This window comes from Fusarium phalaenopsidis, assembly GCF_050370095.1.
Source record: "Fusarium phalaenopsidis strain FUZ10S chromosome Unknown contig_32304, whole genome shotgun sequence".
Lineage (NCBI taxonomy): Eukaryota > Fungi > Ascomycota > Sordariomycetes > Hypocreales > Nectriaceae > Fusarium > Fusarium phalaenopsidis.
In genome coordinates this window covers 4,386,960-4,414,808 of record NW_028145404.1, presented here as the reverse complement: position 1 = coordinate 4,414,808, position 27,849 = coordinate 4,386,960, and the positions used below count along the sequence as shown (strand labels likewise).

At 53.9% G+C, this 27,849-nt stretch overlaps 5 protein-coding genes and 1 non-coding gene across 6 annotated transcripts; 4 read left to right on the top strand and 2 right to left on the bottom strand.

The window, feature by feature from the left end:
* Positions 1–474: 474 nt before the first annotated feature.
* Positions 475–912, bottom strand: LRP88_10614 (Mss4-like protein; the record flags this gene model as incomplete). Its single annotated transcript, XM_083247066.1, has 1 exon — positions 475–912. One exon carries the CDS (start codon positions 910–912, stop codon positions 475–477), a length of 438 nt encoding a protein of 145 aa, XP_083098179.1.
* Positions 913–1,318: 406 nt separating this feature from the next.
* Positions 1,319–1,420, top strand: LRP88_10613. Its single transcript has one exon. It is a non-coding gene; the product is annotated as a tRNA-Lys (tRNA).
* Positions 1,421–1,738: 318 nt separating this feature from the next.
* LRP88_10612 (uncharacterized protein) lies at positions 1,739–2,683 on the top strand (the record flags this gene model as incomplete). The annotated part of the gene is made up of 2 exons (XM_083247065.1): positions 1,739–2,122; positions 2,171–2,683. The coding sequence occupies 2 exons, from the start codon at positions 1,739–1,741 to the stop codon at positions 2,681–2,683; spliced, it is 897 nt and encodes a 298-aa protein (XP_083098178.1).
* A 1,058-nt stretch (positions 2,684–3,741) lies between these two features.
* LRP88_10611 (uncharacterized protein) lies at positions 3,742–8,659 on the top strand (the record flags this gene model as incomplete). The annotated part of the gene is made up of 3 exons (XM_083247064.1): positions 3,742–3,821; positions 3,871–7,945; positions 7,994–8,659. 3 exons carry the CDS (start codon positions 3,742–3,744, stop codon positions 8,657–8,659), a joined length of 4,821 nt encoding a protein of 1,606 aa, XP_083098177.1.
* Positions 8,660–23,295: 14,636 nt separating this feature from the next.
* LRP88_10608 (alcohol dehydrogenase ADH2) lies at positions 23,296–24,394 on the top strand (the record flags this gene model as incomplete). The annotated part of the gene is made up of 2 exons (XM_083247063.1): positions 23,296–23,806; positions 23,859–24,394. 2 exons carry the CDS (start codon positions 23,296–23,298, stop codon positions 24,392–24,394), a joined length of 1,047 nt encoding a protein of 348 aa, XP_083098176.1.
* A 202-nt stretch (positions 24,395–24,596) lies between these two features.
* LRP88_10607 (uncharacterized protein) lies at positions 24,597–26,015 on the bottom strand (the record flags this gene model as incomplete). Its single annotated transcript, XM_083247062.1, has 1 exon — positions 24,597–26,015. The coding sequence occupies one exon, from the start codon at positions 26,013–26,015 to the stop codon at positions 24,597–24,599; it is 1,419 nt and encodes a 472-aa protein (XP_083098175.1).
* Positions 26,016–27,849: the final 1,834 nt, after the last annotated feature.

Here is a 27,849-nt window from a genome sequence, read left to right as displayed (position 1 = left end):
GGGAAGCTGTTTGGTTGTGTGATTCTAGTTCAATTCAACGAGGCGGCTGCAAACTCCTTATATGCCAATCTCGAGATCGACCATGAGGCTGAGCTTTTAATGAAGGCATTCTATCATCCTGCCTAACAATAGCACAACCTGAGGGCATCGTCACCGCGGCTGTGGGCCCGGAGCGGCGATGCTGGATTTCGGTCGGAAATGGCCCCACGGGATCGGCTTTATGGCGCTGTCATAGCTCCGACAGGCGCCGCAATCCCGATGGCTCCACCACGGGCCGTCAGCAAGGGTCTTGTTTGTTCCCTGGTATTTGGATTCGCATATCCTATCTTGGAGGATCATTAAAGAGAGATAGATCTTGATTCAATCTTGACGAGATTTCGGCCTGAAGATCACACGAACATTGTAGTTACTCATTGTCACGCTCAGTCAACTCCACTAACACGCTCCCATACAAAAACCTGCCCCAACCAACATCTAATCCTTCTTCATACCTGGGTGAGACGTTGGAGATCCAGGATCGCTTCCCTCAGGAAAAGGCACTCGAGCAGTCCGAGTAAAAATATGTTTCGGTGCATCCCACTTCAACCCCTCCACCAATCCACCCTTGACACTCAGCGTGGGCTTGGGGTTACCATCAGGCAAGATGCTCCGATGGATAACCCTCACACCGCAAGTCTTGCAAAAGTAACACTCGACCGTGTTGCCCGAATCGGCGGGACGTGTCCAGAGGCCGAGGCGGGACCGGACCTCGTCAGGAAGCGGCCACATGCCGTCGGCGGGGAAGATGGCCGATGTGCCAAAAGCCGAGGCAGACTGCTTCTGACACTCAAGGCAGTGGCAGCAGTAGACGTCGATGGGTTCCGGGCGCGAGGCCGTCATCTGGATGGCGCCGCACTGGCAAGAGACATTCATTGTGTACTGGATCCGTTAGTATTCGAGCTAAGCTCTCTTGGCGGTGATATCCTTACTTTGCCTAATTCTTGATCTCAGGAAAACCGTAGAAACTGGTGGAGGTAGCGAGTTTGCAAAATGAGGAGTCGTCCGAGTTGATAAAGGCCAGGGCAATCTCCTGAGCCATTCCGTCACTCTTGACATCCCAAGGGCGTACACCACGCAACCCCGCAGATATCGGCAGCGACGAGCCGGTCGCAACTACAAGAACGAATGAGAATCAGTAAATCTGGTACTATCAGTAGCATCCTTGCGAAAGGGCAGCACCCGCAGCTTGAGACTTCACCATCACCAACCACGGCGACCGTCACTCTCCCCGAGTTCCAGTAGGCGTTCTGCGACTTCGGAAGCCACCAATCAGAGCCACGCCCGGTTAGCTCAATCGGTAGAGCGTGAGACTCTTAGACTACCACAAAGTGGTATGGAGTACGCGATCTCAAGGTTGCGGGTTCGACCCCCGCATCGGGCTTTTCCTATAAATGATTGAGAACATTTGGCTCTTTTCTTTTTGCTTTTTGACGTTCCTAACTGGATGATTGGTTTCTTTTTGTTTATTAGCGAGATCACGAAGTTTGTCATTTTATTTTCCCTCTTGCACGGCCGGAAACGCGCGCGAAACTGCTCAGTCATACACTCTCACACGTGCCGTCGGATCGGCCAGGCGAATTTTCCGCCCAGTTACGTCATTCATCAACAACAACTGTCAGACTCGCGGCTTCAGTAAGCGCAACTGGTGATGCCTTCATCAGTAGTGTCCTTTTCAGCGTAGCGACTAGGTGAACCCAAAATGCCCCCCAACGGCTCCTCTGACAGCCTTTACTCGGCTCGGATAGAGGCCCTGTCTCGTCCAGTGCAGCGACCATTGACCTATCTCAGGCGAGCCGGCATTGCCGCGTCTTACCCTCTCCGAGGCATCTGGTTCTTTTGTCGCAACCAGGAGTTCTGGCCGCTTCTTGTTGGCAGAATCTTTCCATTGTCGATAATTTCGTTCCTGGTTTACCTCCTTCTCTTCACTTTTACCTTTTTGCCCCAGTATGCTTTCTTGGCCATCTTCCATGGCTGGGGAGCATGGATCAACGCTGTCGTACTGGTTCTGGGCGAGGGTTTGATCATTATTCAGGGTCTCTTCGAGGGCTTCTTTGTGGATGAATGCCGAGTTGATGTATTTGATGTGAGTCCCTCCCAATCTCTATTCCTTGCCCATTCTAACATGCCCCAGGCGACCCTCATCAAGTTGTCGTACAAGGATCTTGTCGCACCCCAGCGAATCCTCTTCGTGGATGCGCCCACCGCAGTCAGAATGCTCGGAAAACCCACAAGCCCCGCCATCTATACGCCATGGAGCATCATCCAAATCGTCGAGCTCATCGTCTTCCTGCCTCTTAACCTCGTCCCTTTTGTCGGTACTCCTGCCTTCATCATTATCACGGGCACAAGACTGGGCAAGCTCGCCCACTACCGCTGGTTCCAGATCAAGGGCTACTCCAAGGTGGCGCAGAAGAAGGCGCTGAGGGACCGCGCTTGGGAGTACATCTGGTTCGGCACCGTGGCCATGATTCTCGAGTTGATCCCCATCCTGTCGCTCTTCTTTCTCTTGACGACTACGTCTGGAGCTGCCATGTGGGCTGCACGAATTGAGGACGAGAACAGGAGACCTGCTGACAATGCTTCCGTGAGGCGCGAGGATACTGATTCATCGGCGCCGCCTCCCTACACGGACGATCTTGTATAATTCGTTGGAGACAGTTAATACAGCGATCAACTTGACACTATCACAACCCAACCTCACGCAGAGAATCATCAGTCACAGACAGGCTCTGGCATCCTCATCAGCCCGGCTATCACCTCTGTCCCCTCTCGCCTCTGTCCCGCCTCTGTCCACTCTCACCAACATCGACCGCGAGCCTGGTCGACCCAGCCAGCTGAGGGGGAGGCTCCTTCCTCGGACGGGTAATTCGGCAACGGAGCTGAAACCAGCCGTGACACGCGTCTGATCTGTTGGGGCGCCAAAGAGGTGCCTCTTCATCTGTCAAGGAAGGAGCGCGCATGTGTTGGGTGATCTGTGCTGGGCAGCACGCTGCCCGCAGAGGTTTCGCCCCAGGGGAGGGAAGGAGCGGGCTCGAATGCTTCGGCACGTTCCGAGCGCCCCTGGCCATGACTGTAGCAGAGCCTCAGTCGACTGCCGGCCATGGTATTGATGACAGTCGATGAAAGGGTGTGTTAAAGGGATACAGTGATTCTAACAAGTAGGAATAATAATCATTGCAGTAATCAATCACTACCTAGCCAATCTCCTGATGTTCTCGTCATCCGCCTGCTCTTGATTTTGCGCACCGCCGATCGGCGATGGCTGCCAGTTGACTGCCAGTGCGCCGTGCTCCTTCCCTTCGTGCCTTCCTCAACTGCGCAGTCGCTCTCGCGTCCCACGCTTCGACGCGTCACGCTGTCCAGCAGGGTTCGTTGAGAGGGAAGGAGCTTTCCTTCCTCGACTGAGCAGGGCATATAACATCCTCCTCCCACAGCTCGCCCACAGATCTTTTCTTCTCTTCTTCATCCTCTCTTCTCTTCGCCATCTTCCTTCTTCATCCTCGACCATCCTCTCCCTCGAGAAGCACTCACCTTCTCGTCCTCTCGTTCCCTTCATCCTTTTTCGAGGCCATCTCGTCTTCGTCGCCTCACTTCTTCACGTACCAGTCGTCACTTGACTGCCCTTCATTCTCCACCACCGATCTTCATTCGCATCGTTCATCTATCTGAGAACTCGCATCTCGCTGAAGCACCTCGCCCACGATGCGCATCTCCGCATCTCTCGGGCTCATCTTGGCCTCTGGCCTCCTGGGCCATTCTGGAGCTCAGACGGTCGACTACGCGTAAGTCAAACACCTTTCCTCTCCATCAATCACCACTGACCTCAGACAGAACTGGTCCCAACGGCAGCCCTGGTGGCAGCCCAGGAGACGGATCTGGTGGCATTCCTCCTGGCAATCCCAACGGAGCTCCAGGCAGCGCGCCCTTTCCCAGCAACGCCCCAGAGTCTCCTGGCTCCTTCCCTGGCGGACATGATCCAAACTTCCCTCCCACTGCCCCCGGAGGTCTTCCTCCCAACATCCCAGGTGGTGCTCCCGGTACCTTTCCTGGATCCGGACCTGGTTCCGCTCCCGGCAGCTCTCCTGGCGGTTCTCCTGCCAATGTCCCCGGCACCGGCCCTGTAGTCGTTCCTGGTGGTGTCCCTGGTGGTGTTCCTGGCGGTGTTCCCGGCGGTGTTCCCGGCAACGTCCCTGGCGCTAGCTCTGTGGTCTTCCCCCCCGGATCTCCCAACGGCATTCCTCATCTTCCCCAGAACGCCCCCAACGCCCCCGGTTCTCCCGTCATTGGTGCATCAAACCTTCCTACTTGCCCCTTGACCACCAAGACTGTTGTTGTCACTGTTATCCCCACGGGTCCGCATGGTGGATCTGGCTTTCCTGTTCCTGATCGCTCTGGTCCTCAGCAGACTGGTGCCCCAGCGCCCTTCCCCACAAAGCCTCCTCGATTCTCCGCCTCAGGTGTGAGCCCAGTTGTCTCCCCTTTCACAACCCTGACTGTTGATCTCTGGGGTCCTGGCTCTGGCAATGACGATGCTCCCGGATCCGGCGATAGCAACCCTCCTGGCTCTGGCGACGGCAGTGCTCCTGGTGGCGGCACTGGCAACACTCCTGGCTCTGGTGATGGCACTGCCTCTGGCGGTGACACTGGCAACATTAACCCCGACACTGGTGCTGGCTCAGGTGGCGACATTGGCTCTGACCACGGCTCTGACTCGGGTCTCGGTGGCTCCAATGATGGTGCCGATTCTGGCGATCTTGGCAACAGCTCTGACGATGGCCCTGATTCGGGTTTGGGCAATAGCGCCAACGATGGTGTCGACTCTGGTGTTGGCAGCAACTCGAACGATGGCACACACTCACCCTTCTCTTCCCCCTTCCCCGGCTCCAACCCCGCTCCAAAGTACTCCGAGCCTGCCCCCGGCGGTCCTTCTGGAGACTTCCCCAGCTGGCCTGGCTCCAATACACTGGGACCCGTACCTACTCCTTTCCAGATACCCGGACCTTCAGGCCCTGGAGGTTTCCCTGGAAGCCAACAACAAAACCCCTCCCAAGGCCCTGTTCAGGAAGCAAGCGACAGCCTTCCCGTCACCACACAAGCCGGCCCACAGGGCCCAGGCGGCAGCTCCCCATGGTTCACAACCGTTGGTGGCGGCGACAATGCTGGTCAACCCAGATCGCCTTGGATCACTGTCACAGGACAAGATGGGCTGCCCACTGTTATCAGTGCTCCCGGTTCACCTCAACCTTCTACCCCTTGGCTCACCATCACAGGACAGGACGGACTCCCGACCGTGATCACTGGTGGAGATGACACTGTCCCTGGCCAGAGTGAACCTCAAGCACCATGGCTTACTATCACTGGGCAAGACGGACTGCCTACCGTCATCAGTGGCGGACACGGCACCCCTACAGACCAAGCCCGACCATCTACACCTTGGGTTACCATTACGGGTCAGGACGGACTACCAACTGTAGTCAGCAGCGGAGATGAGACTATCCCAGGCCAAGGCGAACCTCATACACCTTGGCTCACCATCAGTGGACAAGACGGACTTCCCACTGTGATCGATTCTTCAGGCCCAAACCAGCCTTCTACTCCCTGGCTTACAATCACCGGTCAGAATGGACTGCCTACTGTTATCAGTGGTGGCCAAGCTACCGCTCCAGGTCAGCCCCAGCCCTCGACACCTTGGTTTACTGTCACCGGACAAGATGGACGTCCCACTGTTATCAATGCTCCTGGTTCACCTCAACCCTCCACTCCTTGGCTCACCATCACCGGGCAGGATGGACTACCCACTGTTGTCCGCGGCGGCGATGGCACAACCCCTGGTCAAGCCCAGCCTCCTTCGTTCACAGGCTTTCCACAAGGCCAAGGTCTTCCCAGTGGCATCTCTGCCGTCCCACTCCCTCTCCCTTCTGCGCCTGGTATCCCAGGTGGCTCAGGATCTCAGGGTAGTGATCAAGTCCTTCCCAGCGGCATTCCATTCCCTGCTCCAGGCGCTCCAGGCGCCCCCCTCCCCGGTGATGGATCTGGACCAGGCATCACAACCTGCACAACCTTTACCACTACTGGCGCTGATGGCCTTCCGACCGTTGTCGATTCCACCTGGGTGATCCCTTCCACTGGCCCTGTCGCTGAAGCTTCTTCGCAACTTCCAGTCTCTGGTCTTCCACAGGGATCTCTTTCAGGCATCCCCTTCGATGTTGGCAGCATTCCTACCGGCTCATTGCCTGTCCCTGGATCCCCTCAGGATGATTCGGGCAGTTTGGTCGCAACAACTTGCACAAGCTTCACACTCATTGGCACTGATGGCCTTCCAACTGTAGTTCACTCCACTTGGGTTGTTCCCGCCGGCACACCTGGCTCTGGAGACTCTGCAGGAATGCCTGGTCCGGTCTCTACAGGAGCCTCTCTCCCTGGCTTCCCAACTGCTGGCCCTGCAGGTATCCCACCCGGTCTCCCCACTGGCCTTCCCACTGCATCTGACTTGGATGGTGCAACTCATATCACTACATACGCCAGTTTCACAGTCATTGGTTCTGATGGACTCCCGACCGTTGTCGTCTCTACCTTGGTCATACCTGGACCTTTGGTCACCGGATCTACCGTCATTGGTAACCCTGAGGCTCCTTCTGAAGCTTCGGACGCACTTCCAAACAGCATCACTTCATCTGCCAACGACCAAGCCAGCAGTCTTCCCGGCGTCTCCTCATCTGGGTCTGCTGGTTCCGGGGTTGTCACAGGTGGAGGCATCACGACTTGCACCAGTTACACCACGACTGGACCAGATGGCCTTCCAACAGTAGTCGACTCAACTTGGGTGATTCCCGGGGCCATTGACACGCAACCAGGAAACCCTGCCCTTACCTCAGATGCCTTTTCATCTGGCTTGCCTTCAGGAGTTCCTGGTAACCCTTCTTTCGTCTCCGACGATTTCCCATCAGGCCTGCCCACAGGTGTTCCCAGCCAGATCACTGCATCTCCAGGCCTTCCATCTGGGAGCAACCCCAATGGCCAAGCTGGTATCACTACCTGCATCACTTACACTGTCCTGGGAACTGATGGTCTTCCAACTATCATCGACTCGACTCTGGTAATCCCTACCGGAACGGAGCCCGCTGGAATCAACCCTGGACTGCCCTCTGTGACTGGTGTTCCTCAGCCTGATTCTTCTGATGACTCTGCCGGAACATTTGCCACACTCACTACCGCTATCATCATCGGATCCGACGGGAAGCCCACTTTGACTGTCCAGACAGTCATCTTTGGCGATTCATCTGCTCTTGGCGTATCAACAAGTGCCCCGCAAGGAGCCATTTCAGGCGTTTCATCACTGCCCCCCTTTGGACCTGTTGTCACTTCTGTCGATTTGGGCCCCCTCGTCACGGGTAACCCCGGTATTGACAGCTACGGCGCCATCATTTCCGATCAGTCCATGTCTGGTCTCGTCGCCGATAGCAGTGCCGATGCTAAAGGTGATTCTGTTACTGGCACCGTCACAGGTACACTAACTTGGACTATCACCTCTGTTGTTGATTCCACTGGTGGCCCTGTTTTCTCGAGCGGTGGATCTGATCCTATAGCTCCTTACAACACGTTGGGCAGTCCCGCCCCCAGCGAGTTCACCCTCTGGCCTCTGTCGTCGCCCCCTGTCACTCTACAGACCAGTACATGGACCAATGTCGTCGTGGAGGAGACCACTTCTTACACTCTCAACTTCCCCCTCACCACACTTGCCACGATCACTGTGGGGAAGAGACACATTCGCCTCCAGGAAGCATCAGTCTGGTCCAACTCGACCACCTCAGAGACTTCGCCTGCCTCAACTTCCACTGCAAGCTCTGATGCCAGTTCAACCTCTATCTGTGCGACCGGTTTGAGCATTGGAAACACCACCATTGATGTAGGTCCAACCCTTGCCCCTCCTGCATGCATCGCTGACTCGATCTAGTTCGACAACTCCAAGGCTGGACCCCTTTTCAATCCTCAAGAGAACATCTGGTTTTCCTCAGGCTTCTTGATCGCGCCCCCAACTTCAGAACAACCCCAACCCTACATTCCTTCCTCTGGCGGCCAGCTCGTGGAGTTTGTTCCACCTGCCCTGTCCAACACCACAACCACCGGCTCCGGAGACCTCGCTCAGATTGGTATGGGACCTCATGCCCCTAGCCCTTGTTTCCGATTTGACTTCTTTGGTGCAAGCCTTGGCTGCGACGCTCAAGGCAATGAGAAGTGGTGCGAATTCGAGATCTCGGCTTACCGGTGGAACGACACTTCCTCGAGCGAAGAATCCATTGCCTGGTCTGAGATCAAGCAAGTCCCTGTCTGTCCTACCTTCTCTGAGGGCGGCTACGAGCTGACCCGAATCGACCTGGATGGCTACACTGACCTCTCCTCCGTCTTGATTACTCTTCGGGTCTCCCAGGAGCTTCGAGTCTGGTGGGGAGACGACTTCCGCGTTGGGTGGACCGACAACACTTGCGACGCTGCCGCTTGCCGCACACATGCGCCCACCTATCTCATGAAAGAAGAGGCTGTCGCCGATGCTGTGCGTCGGGGTGTGTTCCAGTGGTCGCGAACCAACACGTTTGATCGCATCGATGATGCCGTTGTCTAGGGGGCTGTGAACTAATGGATGTTCGATTGCGACATGCGGTGTTTTGACGGGATATGGCGAGCACCTGTCAGAGAATTTGCTCTGTATCATTGACACGATTTGACACGAATTTCTTGGAAGGGCGGTGTAATGGTTGACTGTGGGACATGACTTTAATTCGGAGGAAAGTAGATGGATGGAGGAGCATCATGTCGAATATGGCCAAAGCCCTTGTTTTCCCAAGTAATCATTCATGATAGATTCGTATCTATTCATCTGATCGTTGTCATTTCTTTGTGCCATACGTGCGAGGTTGCCCAACACGGTCCCTGTTTCCATGAGGGGATTTTGATCATCAACAATGCACGATAGTGAAACACAAGCTACTTGGGTGAGATATTGAACACTTCTTGTTGCAGTTTTGGAATCTTGAAGAGATCCTTTTAAATGCGCAGTTTGAAAGTTTCACCCCTTGTCGCAACATCGCCGAAGCAATTTGTTTGATGAATGATATCGGCCTTGATTCATCGCAACCCTGAGGGAGGCAAGCAGTGAACTCGTCGGGCAGAGAGCTGGGTCACAAGTCATCTTGAGACCATGTCTAATCTTCTCCAAAAACGAGAGCCCGCCATTCAATTCATACACATGACATACATTTTATCATACATGCCGCCGTAAGTATCTGTACAGGGAAGCAAACACTGACCGGGCCAATCCCAAAAGCTGACGTCGTATCGTGTCTCTAATTCCGACATGATATCTCAGCAACATGGTTGGCGATCCAACCTCCAAATCAAGTACACAACCCCCTTGCCTTTAGTCACTGCTGTCGGCGTCTGAACCATCAGGAAGCCGGCTATTGGCGTACTCGGATTCGTCGTACTCAATGTCATCATCGCTGCAATTACCATCTCCAGCCTCGTTGGCGCCCATGTCGTCGACTCCATAGTAGCCATCGTCTCTGCGTTCGTTGTTGTCCGTCGATTCACGCATGACGGGCTGGACGAGGGCTTCGTTCTGACCCTCGGCGACTTGCTCGACTTGGTTGAAGAAGACGTGGTCCTCCCGAAGCCACTTGCCTTGACTGACGAATCCCATTGGGCTGTGCGCAAAGTCTTGGCCTCGTCGGCGGAGTGCGAGCCACTCTTGTAGGAAGGTCAGGGGATTTTGAGCGAGCTTGTTGTCCTCAGAAGTTGGGTCCTTGTGCACTTGGGCTTCACCTTGGACTTGGGCTTGGACTCCATCATGGGCGAGGGTCTCATCGGCCGCACCATCCACCATCATGTCTAGACTGGACCCTTCAACAAGGCCGGGGCCTTCTTGGATTCCAAGCAATAAGCACATCTGCTCGTATTCCCCCCATTCAAAGTAGAGTCGACCCGAGTACAAGCCAAGTTCAACCTGGAGCCAGGTCGGCGCGGACCAATCCGAAGGCAGTGGTGGGATGCTGTAGAACTTGAGATGGTTGAAATGCAGCATCTTTCTGGTAATGGGCGCTGCATAGATGAGAAGATGTGTCGCAACCTTTAGGTCGGGGTCTCTCATGAGGGGGATCAGAGCCTCTGCTTCCTCGGGGATAATGATGACGGCAATTTCAGCAGCAGGGCTCCAGAGAACCCAGTTGACGGGGCGCTATAAGTTTTGTCAGCAACAATAATAGGGGGTTGGCTTTGGACCACTCACTATGAAATTGTCATTGGAAAGCTCTCCTTGAAGCTTAATGGTTCGGCTGAACTCGACAGTCTCAAGCAGCTTCGACTTGGTGGCCCTGGAAGAAACCTTGAACTTGCGGCCGATACCAGTCCGAGAAAGGGCATGGAAGATGTGATTGAAGTAATGCGAGTCAGGGGGAAGTCTTCCAGTCCGCGCAAATGCCTCGAGACTGGCATTGAGACCGGGAAACGAGTGAGCGGCATAGTGATGCGGCTTCTTGACTTGTCTCACCGACTCGACTTCAAAGGCGACCTCCCGTTCCTGCTCTACTTCTTGCAGGGCAGATGCGTGTACAGCCTTGCCTGTGTCCTGGAATGCCTTGCGTCGGGTGTTGAGCTCGCTGATGAATTGCTTGAGGGTATCGTTGTTTGAAGTTTGCACTCCAGTCGCACGGCTCTTGAGCTTTGGCTCGTAGAGATGTTGCAGCGTCTGCTGCTCATCTTGCTTAATGGCTTGAACGTAGGCTTTTCGTTGTGGCTTGTCGGTCAAGAAGTCGGGATGGTTGATTGCAGCTTGCATTCTGCGGCAGAAGTCCATGCCTTGGGCAAAGTACAGCGGCTGCAACTGCTCAATGTTGTCGCACGTATTATCGAGAAGCCATTGGATACTACTATACGTCAGTTGAGATACAAGAGTTTCCAAAATGCAAGATCTTACACGTCAGATGAGTCAATGGGCTCATGCATCGTCTTGTGCTGTAGGTCCGCGATGCTCTGATGGACTTCTGGTGGAATAAAGAAGCTGATAGACTGTGTGGTTCCAAGTTGACGCAGACGCATTGCAGCTTGAAGTCGTCAGTAACTATGCAAGGAATGAATCATGAGTTCACCTACCTTGGACTGTGTGGTCCTTTGTCTGCCCCAATCGCAGAGTGAGAGCACCACGGGCAAGGGGCGGCAACCTCAAATCAGTTCCTCGAGTGTGCGCCTAGAGATTGTGAGTATCAACTACAGAAGGGTCTTGGGGGTTGAAATACCTCGTCTAGATATACCAAGCATTGGCTGAGGTCATCTGCGAATGGGGACGCCAGTAGAGGTGTTCGTCGTCCCTCTTGGGTCAGAATCCATGGCTTGTTTTCTTCATCAAAATACAACGCCGCCCGAACCGTTTGATCGATTCTCAGCCATTGTTGGGCTAGGGTGAAGTTATCCATTTCTAGAATCTGAGCACCAGCATCGATCAAGACACGAATTTGCATGCGTTTCAGGTAGTGAAGCAAGTCCAGTTCTGAGGCTCTTCCATATTGTGAGGTTCGCACATCTATTGGCAAGATGCAGTGTCGGTTTCGTGTATGAAGGAGATAGCTCAGGACCTCAGCGCTCGTGTGATGGAGACTTGGCAGATCCTGCTGCTCAATGTTCAGTGGAAGCATTGTTCGATTGTCATTCGTGCCGCTGAAGCCGGTACTCAGAGGCTTGCTCAAACCCGAGGATCTGCCCTGCATTGATGTATCACCCAGAGGTGACAAGGGAATGTCCCACCCGTTGGACTGCAGCTTCACCTCAAACTGCTTTGCATGACGGGGGAAGACAAAGTTGTTCAAGAAGTAGTCGATAACCACGTTGTTGTACCGAACTGCCTTCCAAATCTCCCTTAGCTGCATGTCGTCATCCACATTGATCGAGTTCCAAGCTTTCATCGACGACGGGAAGCCTTCAGAACTCTTGGTCCAAGCATCGTACTCGGTCGCTGGATCGTCAGATTTGAGAATGTGTTCCAGACATTGTCGGAGTTGTGCAGGGTTTATCCCGTCATAGTAGAACGCGAGACAGGTGAAAAGAATGGCAACATCAGGGTGACCCCATTCAGATTGGTCACTTGGCACTCCCTTGGCGTGGAAGGGAACTGCGATAGGGTCTCTTCTCGGATGGAGTCCGTACTCAACGTTCCATCGCTTCTTCAGCGTCATCATGAGTATCCGGTTGACAAGAAGTCCTCGAAGGAGGTAGACTGTCTGCCTCAAGCTTGGTTTATCTGGGCACATGCCCCGAACTCGTTCGACGCTGGCGGGTCGTGGCCTTGCAGACGTGATGAAGTCTTTCACGGCCACCCTGTCTTTGGCTGCCATGGCTTGTTCGGCGAGCGGAAGGATTCCGCCTGCCCCTTCACAGATGTCTTTGGTCAGCCGGCGAACGAGTTCATCTTCAACGTCTTGTCGAAGGAAGAAGACGAAAGGAAATCCGCCTCCTTGACGCCTCATGACATTGATCGAGTGCGGAAAGTCGTAAGGAAGGTCTGAAAGGTGACCATCCACGAGTCGCAGTACCGCTTCAGCAACCAGCCAGCGGTGAGGGTGTCCATCCACTGTCATCTGGGATCCTGATGGGTAGATGAGTTGGGTCCTCACAGCCAGAGTGTAGTCAGACTCGTCCAAAATGTCTCGTGAATGCTTGGTGAGCCATTCTTGAACTTTGATCATGGGCCCTGCCTGCAGTGGCTTCTCGTCCAAAAGTCGCTGTTGTCCGCTGAGCATGAACGACATGTTGTGCTCAGGTTGGCAGATCATCACGCCAGCAAATTTCAGCATCTCTTTATGAATTGAGAGAAAAGCACGAACGTTTGTCTCAGTTGTTGGCGTTCGGCGCGAGAAAGGGACATGCCGAATGCTGCGTCCCAGGATGCCACCGAGCCTGGCTTGAAGTAGCTGCGCAGTCTGCTGGAGCAGTGCCTTGGGAACTATGACCCGAACTAGCTGCTTTCTGTTGGCAAGGGCAGCTGCAGCCATGGGGATGATGCAAGAGGTTTTTCCTATTTATCATGTTAGTAAAATGGCTTCATCTTAACAATGCTTGGGGAGAGGATTCGGTTACCTTGACCCATGTTCATCTGCAACACCGAGTTTGACCCAGACTCAGGGGATATGGTGGCCAACGCAACATCAATCTGAACTGGCCGAATCATCAAGTTGGACTCGATCTCAAGGAGCAGCCAGTCTGGGTGTTCCTCTGGGCTCCAGTTCGAATGACCCTGGTTGGAGAGTTCTTCTTGATACCGACCCGACATGTTCTTCAGTGCAAGGTCGTGGAGACGAATCTCCCTTTGCATTTTCGTGATTTCGACACCGAAGTCGACAATCGCATTGCGCATTCCGCTGCCAAATGCCTTCTGAGACGCAATAGAACTAATCTTACCCAGGACTGTCGCCTTGGTCACGATCGGCCATTGGCCACCAGACTTGAGCCAACGAATCCGCCTCGCTGAGCATGTTGGACCTTCCGCATTGAGTGCTGACACGATCTTCCGGAAGTTTGCTTCAACGTTCTCAGATTTGAGCTTTATAGATTCCTCGCGAGTTTGCAGGGAGACCGTGGTTGTGCTCGTGGGGGAGTCGAGACGCCGAAAGGCGTCGAGACTGTTCTGAAAGTCTGCCGCATATCGACGTCTGACTGCCGATTTGGAGGCTCCCAGCCGAGTTGATATGGCCTCTAGTTTCATTACAGACTCTGTCACAACCTTGTCCGTAGGGAAAACCGTGATGTCACGCTTGGGACCTCTAGTTCCAAACATGTGCGAGGGGCCACTTGCTGAGCCTCTACCGTTCAACCATGCGAAAGCACCGAACGCACTGAAAGTACCGGGGGGTTGAGGGAAGTCTTTCGCAGTCAAAAATGGACGTTCAGTAGAGCCAAGCGTTCCTTTCGTGGGCTCGGGGACGGCCTCATTGATGACAATGTAGGGTTTGGCCAGCAACTGCTGGAGATCGACGCTTTCGTTTCCACGGATTCTTACAGCAAAAGAATCGTCAGAGGGCACAGTTGGAGGTGGCTCATACCGATCTTCAGAGGACTTTCGGTCAAGAATCTCCTGAACGGCTTGGAGGTGTTCTGCCAGATCTCTGTTCATGAACAGTCGTTTCCATTCCGGACGGATAACCTCCAAGGCGGCGCCGATGTCAAGTAGAACTGACTGAGACAGGCCGCTCACAGTCGGCTCCAGGCACGGCCACTGAGACAAGAGGTGATTCGCGAACAGCTTGCAGTCTTCTTCGACTCTAGTCTCATGCCTGCATCGCTCGAGCTGCAACTTTCGCCTGAGTTTGGCACTCGAAAACTCCTCGAGCGCCTGTGTGTCACTTGTCGGTGGGGGTGCTCTGAAGGGTTTCAGCAATTGCAGGAGATAGTCCAGTTGTGGTACTTGATTGGGCTGGAAATGACAGAATTCTTCCCATGGAGGGAGGTCGAGGTCCTTGAGTTCTCCGAAGACTGCAAATGCAATTATAGCTCGCAGTAGGGGCATGTTGGCATCGGCCCGGAACGACATAGGCCCAAGGAGGAACATCAGACGGTAGCGATCCGTCGCGTCCCGCGCGAACCGAACAAGAGAGCCCCAGTGCTGCAAGATGTCAACTTTCAGTTTGTCACTGAGAGATGCCGCTTGGAAAGGCGCTTCAAAGCCGCCAACTACGCCGCCCTGAGCGAGCATCTGTGCCAAGGTGTCTGCGGTTCTCATGTTTTGGGGCCATTGCCGAACTAGGTGTGTCGCTTCCAACACATTTCGATGAGCTATGTTCGTCGTAGAAGGGCGATCTCGAGATTGGTATGCCTTGTTGTCAGGAACTGGACGATCAGATGCGTCTCCAAGATACCTCTCAACAGCTTGCTGGCGGAACATTGCCCGGGCATGAAGATGTGGCTCCCCGTAGTCGGGTAATTGAGGAGGCTCCATGGCGGCCTGGTCCTTTGTTGCAAACATGGCCAACGTCGTAGATCCCTGCAATATCTGGTCGACGATCGGTCTGAACTCTGATCGCTGGAGAGTGCTTGGCAACGATTCAATCCAGGTGTCCGTTCGCATGACTTTGAGGTCAAGGGGGTAGTAGACTCTCCTGGGCGTAAGTTGCGCAATTCTCGCCAAAAACTCCAGCGGAGGAGGACCCAGGGGCGACCAAGGCTGCGAGATACCTGCCTGAAGCCACTGGATGGCCTCCTCAGTTCCCGTACGGCCTGTCAGTGGATCGGGGAGCAGGAAAGAGGTTGATGCATGGAGGAGAGCCTTCATGAAGACCAGCGTCGGTTCTGGGGCGCAGTCGATTCTTCCCAATGCTTTGTTGATAGTGAATTTTCCATATTTCCCGTTGGACTCAATCCTGACAGTGACGTGACAGCCATCTGAAGCGGCAAACAAGGTCCCAAGAGGAACTAGGATATATCTGTGCATGGGATTGATATCGCTTGTGCACACCAGCTTGCTTCTCAGGCCATACCAAGTTCCGGCGTCCTGATTCGTGTCGACCTGGCATTGAAGTTGGGGTGACTGGAGTAGACGGTTCTTGTTGACAAAGAACATGATGTTGAGCCGTGGCAGCTCGACCTGCAGATTCTTACCTCCTCCCGGCTGGCGAACAAGGATATGCTCTCGAGGCTCAAAGCAACCAAAGATCCCGGCTATGCGGTTGAACAGCGGGCTGTAAGGGTTCACAATACTGTCCCTTTCATAGATCCCCAGCCCTTTCCGTGCCATGGTGCAAGTCTGGTCACTGAGACTCAAAGTGTACCACCTAGCGGGGAATTCAGGCCAGGGCTGATGGCTCTTGGTGATGAGCAGTTCCCCATTGTTGAGATTCCTAACTTCAGTCAGCCCAGTTCGCAGAATACTCGACAAGCATTGGACGTACAGCCAATGGAATGACCCTTGGAGAAGAGGACCCGGTAAATCCCAGTACTGTCCATTTCGGAACGTCTCCCTTGGTATCAACTGCAGTGAGTATGGCTTTCTGAAAGCCCTTACAATCAACTCGCCACTTTGGTCAAAGCCGACGTGCACTTGAAAGCCATGAGGCCTCACACAGAGTGCTGCCGTTCCAAATCAGCGTGTTTTCTTGTACGTTTGGAGTCCTGTCTGTACTCACTATATTGCATCCTAGGCCTTTCTGATGGGAACGTCAACAGCGACTGATTTCCGAACAGTTCGTTCAGGATGAGAGAGGTTTTGGGGTCTTTGGGGAGTTTCTAAGCCGAATATTAGCAATTTCAATGGGTGTCAGATTATCAAGAACCTACGCCCATGGGCCGGTAATCGACCATCAAGAGACCCTCAGTAATGTTGTAATGGACTTCCTGCACAAAAGCTCCGTCCCCAGATATCGAGAGACAAGAAATCCAATGTGGTGCCTCAAGTTTCACATCCAGGAACACTCGAGCGCAGCCCTCTTCCTCTGGCCACATCTCTTGCAAGGAACGTCGGAAAATATCTGTCTTCTGCATTATGGACTCGGAAACCAGTGGAGAGAGCTGGTATGAAAGCCTCATGTCTCGAATGACAGTGTGCTGGAGCAGTTCAGGCAAGGCCTCCAATTTGACAACGAGGTTGTCGTGCACTGTGATGCTACTCTGAATGTAAACCTCCAACGAGGCGTCATCCAACTCTGCAGGACGATATGTCAAATGCGTGAATGTTCTCTTGCACAAAAGAGCTGCCCACAGAGCGTATTGTTGGAATCTCTGCGCGAGTTCGGTCTCAGTGACCTTGTACGACTCCGCACGAAGCAGCTTGAACCAGCGCACACAAGTTCCACGAGCCCGCAAAAGCAGAGAGATAGCTTTCTTGGAGGTTTCTACCATGTTGGCAGCCCATATGAAATCAATCAGACGTAGCGTCAACGTGACGATCGTTTCCATCAAGTAGGTCTCTCTCCAATTGGCCGAGAGACTGTCCAGGCGGCTAGCAAGCTGTTGAATCAGAGCGTCGCAGAAGCCTGGGTCACGGAAAACCGCATGGATGAGCCTAAAGGCGTCTTTGGAAGCATCAAAAGGTCCACACTGAAAAGCCATGTGGCTCAGGAGCAGCATTGTTGCTTCGTTGGAAAAGTTGAGGTTGGCGGAGCCCAGTTCGGTGAGAATGGATAGCCATCGCCTGGACTTCCCGGAAGCGATCGTTTGGAATGCTAGATACTCATGAACGTTGATTCCCTGTGGGCATCTGGATGCTGTTGACATGATCTCGTACGACGAAGGGCCGTATATGTTCTTCAAGAAGATGTTATCCTGAAGGATCGGAGCGAATGGTGACGAACTAGGGATTTGCAGTTTGACTTGATGCAAGACACTGAGATGTGACCGGCGACCAGGCCACTTCTTCGACAGACTGTCATGGTAGGTGAGTTTCAGGCCGTTTGGGCGGCACACGCCATTTCTTCCGTTATCCCACTCAACAGGAAACGCCATTTCGGTGTAATGCGTCATGAAAACTGCAAATATGTTAGTCCAAAAGCCAGATCATAACATTCTGACGATTTGAATTGGGCAAAAGAAATAAGTCTGGGCCTTCTCAGACCAGTGATACTTACAAGGCTTTGTGACAGACGCCAGAGAGCATCTCATTGTCGTTTCGTTTGCAAATCGTTGCAACTGCTGATACTCCCTGAGCCGACACTTAGGTTCAACACCTTCTTCAAGGGGTGAGAGGGCTAGGCGCGATATCGCCATCCATGTCGCGTCTCGGTAGGTTGCAAAGCTTTGAGGGCAAGCCAGCTCGAAGATAACCGCCCTAGCAACGTACGGGTCGGATGGGAGCGGATGTTCGTACCCCTGAATCTTGATCCTTCTGAGTTGCCTCACCATGAAGCACCGAGCGCAGTGAGGATCGTGGATACCGCATCCGAGAGGGTTGTCGTCGTCGACCAAGTAGACACAACTACTTTCATCAATACGCTGTGAGAGTTGAGCATATTCGTTGCTCTTTTTCTTCCACTCTTCTTCTTTCTCGTCGCGGATCCTGGTGGCCCAATTCTCGATTGACTCATGTAGATTCTGAAGCTGCTCGGAGATTGCAGAATCGTCGTACGCACGATGGCCAAAAGACCCACGAACGGGGTCATCGAAGATGGTCATTGCTGAGCCCTCACATGACGTGATGCGATTCTGAATGTAGAGTTGGATCTTCTGGAGGCGCTTCATGTCCTCAAAGTTCGAGATGAGCAGGACGTCAAACATCTCGGGGCGGAAGACGGGGTGGAACTCTTTCAAAAGAGGATAAAGCCTGCAGCTTGCTTCATCCATACTCACCCAGAGATCCATGACGTTCAGAATCATGGTGCTTTTAAGTTCAGGCATGCCGTTGTACACTTCATTGGCGTGACCGAGATAACCGTGAATGTGTCCGCTTGCTGTGTGGATTGTTGAATGTGGCGAGTCCTTGAACTCGATGCAGAATCTCGCCAGATTCGTTTCCATCTTGATCAGTTTGTGGTGGCGATGAGAGAAGGTACCCAAGTGCATTTTGGCAGCTTCGGCGATACTCAGGGTGCCGTTTCTATCCTCTCGACGGTGTACAGGCTTTTTCCATCCCTTCCAAATGCTGTAAAGTTGTCCGCCACTGACTTTGAGGTCGAACCTCAAATCACTGGGGGATGCTTGCCTCGGGACCGGGGGGATGGTTTTGGTCATGGCCAGCTTCTGTCGACTCCAAGAAGCATCAGTGAAGGCAGTAGCCTTAGATACCGAGTGCTGGATTCCGGGGCTGAGATGCAGAAACAGGTACTCAATCCTCTGGACGACTTGACGATCTTGGGAGCGATCCTTGTCAACATCAAGCTTAACAAGACGTCGGCAAATCTTCTTCTTGAGAAAGTCCAGGCGCTCAATTTGGACACCAGAGTGCTGTACATGACTGAGGAATTCACTGAAGAGATGCGCCATCATGAACTTGTACTCGACTCGACCAAGCTCACCCCCCAGCTGCTGAGCGAGGTAGCGTGACACGGCGACACGGAGGACAAGCCAGAAAGGAAGTCTCTTCCACGGCTTTTCTGCGTTTTTCCAGCAGACATCGTCCCGGACCATCTTTTGCAACAAGACCGGAGTCAGTCGGCGGCCGTTCTCCTGGAGGATAGCCATCAACATGGAGGAGATCAATGCAGGCTCGGAAGTGTTGCGAGTTTCGGCAATGGTGGTGCCAGCCTTGAGTGCAAGCGCGGAGAAGTCCATGAGTGACTCTCGGGATGCGCTGTCGAGGAAGCTGGCTAGGTTTGAGACAAATCCGATTTCTTGAACGGTCGCGAGCGGAACGGCGACGGCACATCCAGGGAACTGCCACTTGAGGGCATTGTCGGTCGCCAAAACATCTTCGTTTCGGGCAGAGGTCTCAAAGGCTTCGAACACAAGTGAAGCCCCGAGAACAGGGCTGCGAGAGGTTAGCTTACAGGAGTCCAGGCAGCCAGCGACAGGGGGACTTACTCTTCTGCGCGACGAATGAACAGAGCACAGTTCTGTGCATGTACATGAACAACGACGAAGTCCGCCTCTCCGAGGCCATTCAGCTCTCTAGAAAGCACGTCTCTGTCGACATGGCCACTTGAATGAATAATCTTGGTGGCCTGGAGTCCACGCTCGATAGCGTTCCAAGTAGAATGGAAGTCGTTGTCGGGCAGGTCTCGGATGTGCTTGACACAAGCAATGAGACGATTGATCAGATCAGCCTCAATCTCGTTCAGGTTCGGATCCCGACGATGTGGTAGCTTGGGAGGCAGGACAAGGTGATTGTACAAGGCATCCAAAAGCGACAGGGTTTCATGGTGGATAGTGGCAACGGGCCTCGTCCGGGGCGGAATTGCAGAGGGCATCTTGCTTGATACGTGATAAGGATTTGTACAGAAACAGTGAAAGAAAAGACGATGAAAGATAAACAAACAGTGCAATACAGCAGGGGAAGAGACGACAGACGTATCCGGGCAATACAGTTTCAAGGCAAGGCGTGGTGCCTCGGGAGGGAAGAAGATCCGCTGGCAGGAGGCCGAACGCGTTTCGGGCTCAGACGATGTCGGCCCTTTCGCGGTCGGCGAGAGTTGGTAGGGAAGGAGTCAGTTGGGTGTGTTCCTTCCCCGACGGGAGACGGGATCGCCTTCGGGCAGTCGCAGTGTAAGTGAGAGAGAGGATGCGTGCGAGGGAGAAGGCGGTAGAGGAAACTCGCATCACGGTGAGAAAATGAAAGATGAGCAGGAAAGGAAAAGAAAGAGGTTTCCAGGCAGCGACGAGATCATCAAGGTGAGAAAAAATAAAAACACCCATTGTACAGTTTGCCAGTTCCTTGACAGCTGTTGGCACTGACAGCTCTGAAGCGCATGAAACGCGGCCTCTGATTGGCTTACCAACTTTGCGTACCAACGACCGCCGTTGGTGATGCATGCACGTATGAAAGAGCAGGCCACATCAAAGGCCTGAGTTATCTTGCGGTAGCTATGACTGCTGGTATCTCAAAATTTTTGAATAATGATGCTAGAGTAGTAATTATAGGAGATCCCAAAGTCCTCTCTGCTCTACCAGTCATTCGGTGTATATCATCATGAGTTACGGTTAGTGGGATGGCAGAACGACGAGCTCTTTAAAATGCAACCGTGAATTATGCATGCTTGATTCACTCCTAAAGGCCTTCAATTGGAGGCCGACCCCTTTGTACACTGCGGTCGTACAGTTCTCTCTACGCAAGGCAGACCATCTGCAGGTTGCCTTCGTTGTTGACAAGGGTTTTGATCTGCCCCACCACATCTATAACGACCAACGCCCGCCTCCAAGTGTAAGTTGAAGCAAGTGAAGCAGATGGGAATGTACAAGAAAGATTGGCTGTAAAATTTACGCTTATTCATTTCATTCTTTGATCCAATCTCCAGCTAATGGGCTGCGTGATCTCAATGGGAGAGCACCTGTGCGAAACACTGTTGGACTCCCTCATCTCTCGGGTAGGCGCCTTCCCGTCGGAGATATATGCTAGGGCCCCTGCATGTCACACACCCAAGCACAACTCAACTCCTCCATCCTCCAACGAGGCATTCTTTGGGCGGCTACCAACTCAAGAGTAGCTGGCAACAGGCTCGCCCATCACATCCATCCGAGGTGTAATACCCAGCCCCGGCTCTGTGGGCGCCTGCACACGTCCATCCCTGACTGTGAAGTTGCCGTCGGCAGTCTTGACCTTGACCATGTCACGGCACTCAAGAATGCACCGGAGGTGTCTCTCGGGGATGGTCTGCCCCAGGTGAACAATAGCCGCAAATGCGACATCGGATCCAGTCGTCTCCTGGCAGCTCATAGTGTACCCAGCCGCGAGAGCAATATCCCTGTGGCGTCGACTCTTCGTCAAGCCACCGTTCTTGGAGATCTTGATTCCGAAACCCTCGGCCGCATCATCGGCAATCATATGCACAATGGACGCGTCGCTGGTGGCGAGCTCGTCAAAGTAGATGGGAATGTTGGTCCTCCGTCGCAGCGAAACGCACTCGCGCCACGTCGTGCAGGGCGCCTCGAGGACAAAGTCGAGGCCGTCAGGGAGAAGGCGCAGCATGCGGAGGGCCGTCTCGACCGTCATGCCACCATTGGCATCGACAAGGAAGAACTCGCCCGGCTGCTTGTCGGCCAGTGAGGCGGCGATGCGCTTGGCATCCTGCACTGGCTCGCCATCGATCTTGACAGAGTGCCCGATATAACCCCTTGCCCGGTGGTCTGCCACTCGCTTGCGCATCTCTTCGGGCTCACCCACGTAGATGGACGAGATGATGGGGAGGCCCACGTTGGTGCGGCCACCGAGGAGCTCGCAGACAGGGAGGCCGACCGACTTGCCAAATATGTCCCAGCAGGCAATATCGATGGGAGTCTTGGCATGCTCGTGACCAACAAGAGCATAATCCATGGCCTCGTTTATGCGGTCTAGCCTCCGAGGGTCGAGGCCGATGAGCCATGGGGCGATCTCAGCGATACCCGCCCTCACACCGAGAGCATGGGCAGCGATGTAGGTCGAGCCAAAGGGAGTGCTTTCGCCCCAGCCCTCGATGCCTGTGTTGGTTGTGATGCGGACGAAGGTGCCATCGAAGCTGCGGTACTCTCGTCCGCCAGAGAGCCGGTAGACACCACCAGAGTAAGGCAGCTCAGCCTGGAAGACGTCGATCTTTGCGATCTTGAGCTCAGACATGATGACTTGGGAGCAGATGACGAGGGGATTCTGGATCGAGGGTTAGGATCCTTGCAGTTGTGATGGCTGAGGACTGACAACGCCCGTAGGCGGATAACCAGGTCTCTTAAATGCACGTTACCCTACCTACGAAAGAACTCCCGATATATCACCTCATGATAAGGTCCCCTAGTTCTCGCATGCGACTTCCGCTCGCCCCACGAATCCGGGGTAGATGGATCCAGCGTCCCCTCAGTTCGTCCTGCAAGCTTCTCTTATCTCTCCCGACTAAGATTAATGGAGTCCCGGAGTCCCAAAGGGGAACTCGGTAGCTGCCTCAAATGAGAAATCGGATACGGTGTGGACTGAAATTTGGAGCCATCAAGGTGTGGTATCTACGGGTTCCTGGCCCGAGTAAGTGTGAGGGTGTAGCCGTGTAAGTCAGGTCAGCCTCCCTGTCTCGCGGGTGAAGGAGTGTCTCGGTATCAACTTTCTTCTGCAGAATACTGCTGCTCTACTTCTAATCATTTGGATAATGAACTAGAAATTCCTGTCTTTCGCTGATGTTTCCTTGAGAACACGCACGCCTTGAGTTACGCTACTTGACAAGACCTTAAATCGGGTTCCGAAGCCGAGAAACCCACCAAGCGATCTACAACCCGATCTGCAGCATATCTTCCCCGCATCATCTCCATCATAACGCATATCAAATTACTCAGTGACTTGTCGAGAGCCAGCCAATCGCGATGAGATGTCCCGCAAAGAAACTCGGATCTATCTGTCACAATGCCGTCCCGGCTACACTCCCCGATGTACACGGAGATCACTCCATCGAGAACCCGGATTCGTTCCCGGCCAAGTCAGAAACAATCAGATGAACATTTGGGAGTGATACAATGTAAATGGAATATGAGAACATCCACTTACAAATCAACTCAACCCCGCTTGCTTATATGTCAGCAGCAAAGACGTAACTATTCGCAGTACGGCTGTATAAAGAGACGAACTCGTCCTCGCTCGTTCATACCACCACAACTTCATCTCAACTGTAAGGGAAACCTCCAAAGATGTCTCTACCTACCACCCGCCAGGCCTGGCGCCGAACCGACGACTACACCCTTGGGACACCCAAGGTGAAGCTCGTCACAGAGGACCTCCCCCTTCCCCTCCATCCCACGGCCGTGCTGATCAAGATCCACGCTGTGGCACTCAACTACCGCGACGCTAACATTGCCAACGGAGGAAACCCTTGGCCCGTTACCCCCAACGGTGTTCCTGGTAACGACGCCGCCGGGGAGATCATCTCGGTTGGCGACCGAGTGTCGCTTGTATCTGTAGGAGACCGAGTTGCTCCCATCACAGACTCTGAGTACGTCACTGCCAGATCTACTGGTCGGTCTTGGCTCGCTGCAAATGAGGATGGTACTCTGGCTACCTACCTTGCCTTTGATGAGAAGCTCGTCACCAAGCTGCCTGAGCACCTCGACTGGGTCCAGGCCAGTATCATCCCATGTGCTGGAACAACGGCCTGGTCTGCCCTCAAGGGCGCCACCATCGGCCAGACTGTTCTAATCCAGGGTGAGCGTCTGGCAAGCCGCCTATAAGAAACACACTTATTGACAATTGCAAGGTACGGGCGGTGTCTCCACCTTTGCCCTCAAGTTGGCCCGCGCCTCTGGTCTCAGGGTAATCCTGACATCGTCCAGCGACGAGAAGCTTGAGCAGATCAAGAAACAGTTTGGCAAGCCCGAGATCCAGACCGTCAACTACAGGACACACCCGGAGTGGCAGCAGGAGGTGCTCCGTCTGACAGGAGGTGTCGGTGTCGATCTCGTCGTCGAGAACGGTGGCAGCAGTTCCCTCGTTAAGAGCATGGAGTGCACACGCCGCGGTGGTATCGTTAGTCAGGTCGGCTACCTCGGCGGACCTAAGCCCGAGCATCTCAAGGAGTTTGTCTCGACCATCATTGACAGGCGGCTGAACGTCCGAGGAATCAACGCCGGCTCCAAAGACGACCAGGACGAGTTGATGGCTGCCATCTCGGCTACTCAAATGACATTTGAGGATATTCTCGACTCGGTGTGGTTGTTTGACAAGTCGGACGAGGCCATTGAGTTTGTCTGGCAGGGCAAGCAGGTTGGAAAGGTTGTCATCAAGTATGACTAGCGAGATCAAAGACAAAGAATCATGTATCAGGAAGCGCCTGAAAGGAGATAGGGACAAAAAGGCGCAATGCTCGTTTAGAGGAAACAAGTTCAGTTAAACAGCATTATAAACCAAGGGTATCAACTAACCAAGCCATCAAAGGCGGAACTGCGGAGCATCCACTGTCCATCCCTACATCTATCACAGAACGGCAAACTGTTAGTTAAATCTTGCCCATCCATCCTGTCCCCGTTCTTTGCATATTCCTCCCCTTGGCCATAATCAACAACCCCCCGCCCATGGCCAGGACGCTCCCCGCAAATGCTTGGGCACCATAGTATCCTCCCTCAACATCAATGATGGCACCTGCGATAGGCGGCCCCGTCAAGGCCGCGAAACTCGCAACCGTAAAGGCCATACCCATCCGCACGCCAATCTTGCTAAGATCCCGCGTCAGCAACGACACACCCGTGGGGAACAGACTCTGGATAGCTGCTGCAATGATGCCGTATACAACAGCCCACGCGTACAGACCCGCCTTGTCTGTCACGAGCATCCAGAAGTACAGCAGCAGAGACGCCGCGAGGGCGTGCGGGGCGAATACGTTTATGGCACCTGTGTGGTCGGCGACCCAGCTTGATGCCAGACGGCCGACGATACCAACGCCGTTGAGGATCATGAGGAGGTCGAGAGATTCGGTGTACGTGAGAGGAGGATCGAGGGTGATCTGTGAATATGCAGCGATGAAGTAGTATGCGAGATACACACCCCAGCAGGTGAAGAACGACGCCGTAACGTACAAGGCAAACTCGACGTCCTTAAAAGCAGACCAATCTACCAGGGGGTTCGAACCACGAGGCTTGATCCTAGGCTTGGCAAACACCAGAGCTACAGAGAGTGTCAACAGCTGCGTGAGACCCGCGATCCTCAACGTCCACGCAAAGCCCAGCTTCGGCAGAAGCTGCCTCACAAGACTAGGGAACAACATGCCCCCCGTGGCACTCCCACATGCAGCAATGCCCATGGCCAGAGCACGACGTCTCGCAAAGTACGTCGACAGCACCGCAAGAACAGGACAGAAAATGCAGCTATGCCCAAGCCCAACAAGAACGCCCTGCGCAACGAAAAAGTGCCAGTACTCGGAGCCTACCGAAGTAACCATGACGCCCACAACCTGTAGCAAAATACCGGTAACGAACACATACCGAAAGTATCCAGCATCAACCAGCCGTCCTGTAAGAGTGCCAACAAAGAACAGCAAAAAGACACTAACAGATCCAATCCACGAGATGTCGCTCGCCGTCCGACCAAGCTTGTCAACGTAGTAAGCCTGAAAGATGCCAAAAGAGTTAACCCAGCCCCAAGTGTTCATGTAGACCAAGTGACCGGAGAAGCAAACGCACCAGGCTCTCCATCCGCCATCTGGAGGTGTCAACGAGCTGAAACTGGACTGAGGAGATACTCGACGTACCACTTGTTCCACGATACTCATCTCGAATTCTTGAGGCTCTTCTTGCTGTGTGGTGTTGACCCCGTCAAACGGCGTCATCGGTCCCCTTTCTTCATCCGGCCGAACAGACCCTTGCGGCATAAGTGTTTCTGGCATGGCCGTGCCTTCTCTCTCTTGTTCGACGCCGCCCATGTCAAATATCCACTTGAGAAGTCTCAGTGGTGATGTCTTGATCTCTTTGACGTTGACAATCCAAAGAAACCCTTATTGATCATCAACTATGAAGTATCTGCATCAAGAGCCTGGTTACATGGATGCCACGGAGGAATAAGGCACAGTTATACATGTTTAGTTCTTTGTCTCTCCATTGTTCTTGCTCCAATCATCGCATAGTTTCTACGTTCATTCCTCCATATTCTTTGTGCCCTCATCAAACGAGCAACACCTAACGGGATGAACACTCTCACGCAATTAACGAGTGTGCACTAACCACAAGTCAAAGTCATGTTCAAGGACCTATGGGCCCCTTGAGCTCAAATTCGATTCTGGGATAAGGAATAAGCCGGCCCTGGTGACACAAGTTGAGATGTCAGCGAGACACACCCCCTAACAAAAGCCATACTCGGCTCACAAGGTCATAACTCATTATCTATGCAACCTGCTCATGCGTATTTCATATCAATGCCTCTCTGTATACTCATAGTCAGGCCGTCCGTCGATACATACAACAAACCCGGGGGCATCCATAGTGTCCAACAGACATGTACGCAACCAGCCCTGCCTCCCATGCTTGCTCCGTCATTGTTCCTTCACTACCAGCCTAAATACAATTCCATCCCATTCCATCCCATCCGCAAGTTTGACTCCAGTAATGCCCCTTCTCCCAGCTAAGTCTATTCCTCCTCCACATGGTCCATCATCTCACATCCGCTCCATTATCAATCTCATTGAAAGCCACTGTCCACATTTACATGAGGATCTACTTCAAGTTAGCCATCTGCTCAAGCACGAATAGTCAGTAAACACTTACACAGTCGCCTTCCTGCTTTCCTTGTGGGATACCCATATCTTCAAATGTCGCTGGGCCCTTGCCTGCCTTTGGTGGTGGTGCAGTTGCCGCGCTAGGAGCAGGGCTAGGCTTGTTATCAGGCCTCTGGAACTGCGACGGCGGCGCACTGCCAGTCCTGGGAGGTCCAGTAGGGCCCCCTTGAGGTCCTCCTGGTCCACCATGAGGTCCGCCAGGTCCGCCATAGGGTCCTGGAGAGGGACCACCGGGCCCTGGGCCACCAGGAACACGATTTTGAGCGCTCGAGGTGCGCGGCGGCCGCATATCAGGGCGCATCTCTGTCGGCTGCGGTCGAGGCTGCTGTGGGCCTCCCTGCTGCGGACCTCCTTGCTGCTGGTTCTGAGGGAGCGAGCTTCCTCGCTCGGGTCGGCCACTAGCTCCAGGCACGCGAGAGAAGCGTTCGTAGTTCTGAGGCTGACCCGGCCCACCCTGGGGGCCGGGTGGGTATTGGCCAGCAGGAGGAGGTTTCTGGAGTCGGCCACCCTGAGGCCCGGCATCGGGGTATGGTGCTGCGCTGCCTGGTCTGGCAAAGTTGTTGTCCTCTGGGTAAGGAGATGGTCGTCCTCCTGGCCCTCCAGGACCACCGGGACCTGGGCGGCCACCATCATATCCAGCAGATGCAGCTCTACCACGCAAGTCAGGACGGCCAGGGCCACCAGGGCCACCAGGGCCACCGGGGCCACCGGGACCGCCGGGACCTCCAGGTCCTCCGGGTCCACCAGGATGGAGGTTACCCATTGACTGGGAGCCCGGCATTGGTCGAGGACCACCGGTCTGGGGCTTGATACCAAAGGCGCTTGAAGGACGGTCTGCTTGAGGTCCCAGCCGTGGGTCTTGGTTAAATCGAGGAGAGGTAGGTCCCCGAACATCATCCTCGGGATAAGGCGCCGTGGACTTAGCACGAACGGTCAGGGGTGGCGGTCGATCATCCTCGGGGTACGGGGCTGCGGAATGAGGTCG